This window comes from Urtica dioica, chromosome 9 (assembly GCF_054948205.1).
Source record: "Urtica dioica subsp. dioica isolate 48M chromosome 9, U.dioica_male_clone48M_v1_H2, whole genome shotgun sequence".
In the NCBI taxonomy this organism is placed as follows: Eukaryota; Viridiplantae; Streptophyta; class Magnoliopsida; order Rosales; family Urticaceae; genus Urtica; species Urtica dioica.
The window spans coordinates 10,609,837-10,616,382 of NC_142764.1; the positions used below are offsets into that span (position 1 = coordinate 10,609,837).

General features: G+C 41.2%; 1 protein-coding gene across 1 annotated transcript; it reads right to left on the bottom strand.

Moving 5' to 3' along the window:
* Positions 1–1,957: 1,957 nt before the first annotated feature.
* LOC149384887 (uncharacterized) lies at positions 1,958–6,318 on the bottom strand. Its single transcript, XM_089626191.1, has 7 exons — positions 6,028–6,318; positions 4,543–5,400; positions 4,353–4,475; positions 3,294–4,177; positions 3,091–3,211; positions 2,209–2,678; positions 1,958–2,132 (listed from the first exon to the last, which is right to left on the bottom strand). Exons 1-7 carry the CDS (start codon positions 6,316–6,318, stop codon positions 1,958–1,960), a joined length of 2,922 nt encoding a protein of 973 aa, XP_089482317.1.
* Positions 6,319–6,546: the final 228 nt, after the last annotated feature.

Genomic DNA, 6,546 nt, shown 5'->3' on the forward strand with positions numbered 1-6,546 from the left:
TCGTGACAGGAACGTCACGAAATCCACATGTTTCGTGACGGGAACGTCACGAAATCCCCATGTTTCGTGACAGGAACGTCACGAATTCCCCATGTTTCGTGACGGGAACGTCACGAAGTCCCCAGTTTTCGTGACAGGAACGTCACGAAGTCCCCATGTTTCGTGACAGGAACGTCACGAAGTCCCCATTTTTCGTGACAGGAACGTCACGAGATCACTATTTTGCGTGACAGGAACGTCATGACATTCCCTTCTAGACTCTTAAATGAGTTGTTTTGGGAGGACTACCAACGCTATTAATAAAAAAATTTCAACATTAAGGAGAAATTAGAGTTGAAAACGAAATGTCGGACGACATGACGTTCAACCTCATTCACCTATGTTCATATGTTTATTAGAGTACTTTAAATTCTGTCCCTTTGAGATGATGAAATGAAATGGGACAAATGAATGTATGTTAACAACACTTCACGATACAAAACACATTAGCTCGTCAAGATGTTCTAGGTAAGTAGAACTTACTTACCATTTATCCTTCTCATATTTTCTTGATATTCAAGGTAAGTAGAACGGCTGTCCATTTATTTTTCAAATTTTATCATTTTAATATTCATAACAACCATTTATCCCCTACGACGGATTTAATGAAAAGAAGAAGAGATTTCTCATTAAATTCCATCAAAGGGAACAATTTCGTGACTGGTATGTCACGAAAACGTACCGTTTCGTGACTTGAAGACTTTATTTTCGTGACAGGAACGTCACGAAATCCCCATTTTTCGTGATAAGAACGTCACGAAGTGCACAATATTCGTGACAGGAACGTCACGAAATCCACATTTTTCGTGACATGAACGTCACGAAATCCCCATTTTTCGTGACAGTAACGTCACGAAGTGCACAATATTCGTGACAGTAACGTCACGAAGTGCCCCTTTTTCGTGACAGGAACGTCATGACATCTTATAGACTCTTAAATGAGTTGTTTTGGGAGGACTACGAACGCTATTAATAAAAAAATTCCAACATTAAGGATAAATTAGAGTTGAAATCGACATGTCGGACGACATGACGTTCAACCTCATTTACCTATGTTTATATGTTTATTAGAGTACTTTAAATTCTGTCCCTTTGAGATGATGAAATGAAATGGGACAAATGAATGTATGTCAACAACACTTCACGATACAAAACACATTAGCTCGTCAAGATGTTCTAGGTAAGTAGAACTCACTTACCATTTATCATTCTCATATTTTCTTGATATTCTAGGTAAGTAGAACGGCTGTCCATTTATTTTTCAAATTTTATCATTTTAATATTCATAACAACCATTTATCCCCTACGACGGATTTAATGAAAAGAAGAAGAGATTTCTCATTAAATTCCATCAAAGGGAACAATTTCGTGACTGGTATGTCACGAAAACGTACCGTTTCGTGACTTGAAGACTTCATTTTCGTGACAGGAACGTCACGAAATCCCCATTTTTCGTGATAAGAACGTCACGAAGTGCACAATATTCGTGACAGGAACGTCACGAAATCCACATTTTTCGTGACATGAACGTCACGAAATCCCCATTTTTCGTGACAGTAACGTCACGAAGTGCACAATATTCGTGACAGGAACGTCACGAAGTGCCCCTTTTTCGTGACAGGGAAGTAACGAAGTTGCCACTGTTCGTGACAGAGAAGTAACGAAATCCCCTTTTTTCATATAAATCATATGAATTGTATTTCATATAATCACATCCAAAAGAGTATAGAGTTACATATTTAATAATTTACTGGCCCCTATACGTACTTATAAAACATAGACCATGTCTTAGTGACGACCTTGTCACACAAATTCTACAAAGGAGAATTAAGAGTCACACCGCCATCACAAAGACATTCCAAAACAATACACTTCACCCTATTTAAAAAGTTTGGATCACTAATCGCTTCTCCTACTTTCAATTCTCTTCGTCTGACTCAACATTGTTTGCCATCTTTAATGCCCCGTGCTTGTACAACTCGGTTGCCATCTTCTTTCTGTACATGGAAATATTGTCTTGATGCAAACTACTCACCGGAATCCCATGGATCATAAATTCGGCGGCCTTTACGCAAAACATGCCACAGTCTCCCCTGTTCATGGTTGCTTACTAGTATTAAATATACATCAAAATAGAACATGATAAACAATTATGAGAAGAGATCTTACCCATTGGATTGTTGTGGCATAGGCGCTATTACTATTTTAAATGGCTCCGAGTTGCCATCTCCCAAACCGACGACTGCCAACACAATGGGGATAAAATCCGCCATCATCTGTATGCTATCACGAACATTGCGTGCATACTTCGAGTCCATAGAGTCGTATATTGTTAGCGCTCTACGGCTTAGGGAAATTACGACAAGGAGCCAGTGGTCCGGCACATGGACAGGGACGTAGATAGTGTTAACATCTGCCCATGGAGTGTTTGCAAAACCTGTTTGTTTTTCGGCAGTTATGTAGTCAAGCACAACTAAATGGTCCGTCCAATCAAACACGTCCTTGTTCTTCGCTTTGGACCAAGCATCATGGCATCGGGTGAGCATTGGTAGAAAGTACGAGTTGGTTGTCGTAAACGGCTTTCGGACATTTCCATACTTCCCCTTCTTTCTCAAGTAGTAGAAAATGACGTCCATATGCTGCAAAATAAAAAATTCACAGAAATCAGTGACATATAAGTGTTCACTTCGTGATAATATTGTCACCAGATTCTTATCTTCATGTGGTGACAACAACACAGTTTCTGGTGACAATGTTGTCACGTACTAAATATTAACAACAAATAAATGCAGTTGACTATTACATGAAGTTCAAAAAACCAAATAAAAAACAGGTCACAACAAATAAATCCAGGTTCAGAAATTCAGTGTCACGACATATAGAATTTATTACATGAAGTTCAAAAAACCAAATAAAAAACAGGTCACAACAAAGCTAGAAAAATCATGGTTTTATCTATTTACATTGACACAAACAAAAAACAAAAAACGTCACGAAGTGCAGTGGTGTTTGTCATCCCTGGCTCTAAAAAACCTGGTTGAGCGGACGTACCTCTCCCGTAAGCCACTCAACCGGGGTCCACAAAGAGTAAAACCACGTCTTCGATGTAATCTCAACCACCGTAAAATGGAACGAGGGAGATAAATCTTCTTCTGGTGACTTGTACTTCGGACTGCTGAAAAATCACAAGTATTAGATCTCATTTTTATTTAAAATTACCAGACAATATATGTAAGAAGGAGAAAGATACTTACGCATTTTTGTGATTCGATTTAAGACCAACTTTAATCCATTTAGCCATTGCTGCAATATCTCCCACAGAAATCTCGTCTTTAGGGTAGGAGAATGGATAGACTGACGGTGGCCGAAGTGGTCGTGTGAACCTCGTAAACACAGCCGGCGCGGGTGTCGGTGTGAAGACCGCTGGCGCCCTCCTATGGCGAGTAGGCTTTTCATCAGATGATGAAATCATTATGAGCTTTCCATGCATCTTCAACAACGAGGAACAGACCTCATCAGCCGCCTCTGGACGTCGCACAGGCGTTTTAGACTCCTGGGTCTCTTCAGCTCGGGCCTGGTCCTCGCCGGCTTGGGTCTGGTCCTCGCCGCCATCAGCGTGCGTTTGGTTCCTGTCTACTTCTTTTGGCCCTTCATCTTCAGGACCTCTCCCACCGTCTTCGTCGTCTTCACTATCATCTTTTTTCTTCTGCAGATCATCTTCTTTACATTGGCCTCCAATAGATGGCTGATCTTCATCATTTTTCTCGGCTTCTTTGTTCTCCAACTCATTTGATTTGTCCACAACTACTTCTTCCTTCTCCTCTTCTTTGTCATTCTCCTCTTCTTTGTCCTTCTCCTCTCCCTTGTTCTCTTCTTTGTCCTTCTCATCTTCTTTGTCCTTCACTTCTTCTTTGTCCTTTTCCTCTTCCTTGTTCTCTTCTTCTTCTCCTTGCTTCTCCGTCACCTCCTCCTCATATTTCTGGAGGTTGACAAAATCATCATCCTGAGATTGTTGCTTGTCCAGAACCTCTTTCAAGGTTTCTGAAATGGATCGCATTTCAGTGGAAAACTGCTTCTTCCACTCAAGAAACTCAATTCTGAAATGTTTCAGATCCTTTTCCATTGCGGACATGCGTATCTGCAATGTACAAATAATTTTGTATGAGAATAGAATCACGAAATTAAGTATTTTCGTGACATACAAGTCACGAAATCAATTATATTCGTGACATACTTTCGTGACGTAGATGTCACGACATCACGTATACTCGTGCCATAAAATCACGAATTTACTTTACTTAAGAAACCATTACCTCAATTGATGATGATGCAACAATGTCTTCTTTTTTCTTCTTCCCCCTCTTCTCAGAAGGGCTCACAACAGTCCTCGCAGTTTTCGCAGACTCTACCTCACCACCGATCGGCTTGAATTCGATCTGGAAGAGGTCCGAAGTTAATCAAAATTTAATTAAATGTACATATTCTTATCAATCATATTCATACCTCTTGGAATCGAATCTTTTGTAGTTGGGACTCCAAGACCTTCCCTGATTTAGTAGCCCAACGCCTCATCAGCGGCGTTGCGTCGGCAACGAGTATTGAGGCGAACTCCAGCTCCACGAATCGTGGGATGCACTCGTAACCCCATATCTGGAGTGGGAGCACGAAACCCGGCAGGTGGAGTTTTGGGTTCTTACCCTCCTTGATGGTCTTGGCCTTGCTCACAAAGCCCATGATAGAACCTAGAAAGAAGTTCCAGGCGACGTCTCCCCATGGGTAGTTGTTGAAAACAACCGGGTCATCCACCATTTTGATGTAGCTATCGCAGGGGAGGTTGACGGTCTTCTCGGCCGCCAAGAGAACATTGTACAGAAAGTGGAGGAGGAGTAGTCTCACCCTCCTCTCATCTGGCCATTCGTGGCTACTCTCAAGGACTGCACCAATGTTGGCCCTTTTCCGGCAAAGAGCACCATTACAGAAGGTGACATTGTATAGCCCTCCCTCAACCACATTAGCGTACCGTGGTTGTTCTGCGTAGTTTTCGCTGAATCTTAACCCTGTGATCAGGGAAAAGTGCTCTTTGGTGAACTCGCGGGGTCTTCCACCAATCTCCATGACCAGAGAATCGTTAGATGCACCGGCCTCATCATAATAACCAGATCTCAACACCAAATGGCTTATTATTCTGGACGATTTTGTTATCAAGGGCATGTCTAGAAACTGCCCAAAACACGTCTTTTTGAATAAGTCTTTTTGGTTGGCGGTCATGCCGGTCTCCTTTTCGAAATCGTCCAAGTTCCCATGGAAGTTGAACGAGTAGCCGGACTCTATTTCATCTTCTTTTATCCTTCGTATGAAACCCTAAAAATTACAACATTAAACACATAAAAGTTAAAACATTAAACACATATGAGTTGGAACATTAAACACATAAACATTGTGGTTTTCGTGATAATTGTGTCACGACATTTCTGGGTTTCGTGACTCTTGTGTCACGAAACTTCTGCGTTTCGTGATAATTGTGTCACGACATTTTTAGGGTTTCGTGACACCTATGTCACGAAATTTATGGGGTTCGCTACAATTGTGTCACGAATTTCAGGGTATCGTGACATAGTTGTCACGATACCCAGAAATTCGTGATATAGTTGTCACGATACCCAGAAATTTCGTCACATAGGTGTCACGAAACCCATATATTTCGTGACACAATTGTCACAGAAATCCATAAATTTCATGACACAATTATCACGATACCCAGAAATGTGTGACACAAAACAATTCATAGAACCTACATCTAATATGAGCAAGCCTAGAAAAATCTAATTTTCTTACAAAATACACACATAATCCCCAATAACGTAAAAAATGAACACTTTTGTCAAACTAACAGTTACATGAAACACACAATAAACATGCAAACCCATGAATCAACACAAAATCCACACATAATCAACACAAAATTAACATGCAAGTAAAAAAACTCACCTTCTGATGTCTCTCGGATGTACAAGGAACAGAGGAGTCAGAATTTGAAGGCGACTCAAGAACCACCTTCCTCTTCTTCTTCGGCGGCGCAAGAACCTTCTTCCATTTCTTCGCCGGGGAGTTTTGCATTGGTGACTCCGAGCCAAAAGTCACGCGTGGACTCCGACGCGGGGATGCATGCGTCACTGGAGGTGGAGTTTCAGCCGATGATTGAGGAAGACTCCTCTTTTTAGGGTTTGGTTTTGGAACTTTAGGGGGGCGTTTGGTCGGCGACTTGTTCTTTATCTTCATTTCTTGGGCGAAGAATGGACGAGAGTGACGAAGAGATTATGGAGTTTGAAAAACAAATCGAGACGATTTGGTTAAGGAAGTTGGACGGTTTTTTTTTTTTTTGTCGCTCGCTCTCACTCTCTCTCTCTCTCTTCTGGTTAAACTCGGTCAATGAAGAAATGAAGAGGAAGGTGACGTGGAGGCAAGGTAAATGAAGAGGAAGGTGAATCCGGTCATTAATAAAATAGT

Coding starts and splice junctions, on each gene's coding strand:
- LOC149384887 (XM_089626191.1), bottom strand. CDS start 6,318: ATGAAGATAAAGAACAAGTCGCCGACCAAACGCCCCCCTAAAGTTCCA. Junction 4,178..4,352: donor TTGCATCATCATCAATTGAG/GTAATGGTTTCT, acceptor TGTACATTGCAG/ATACGCATGTCCGCAATGGA. Junction 3,212..3,293: donor AAATCGAATCACAAAAATGC/GTAAGTATCTTT, acceptor ATTTTTCAGCAG/TCCGAAGTACAAGTCACCAG.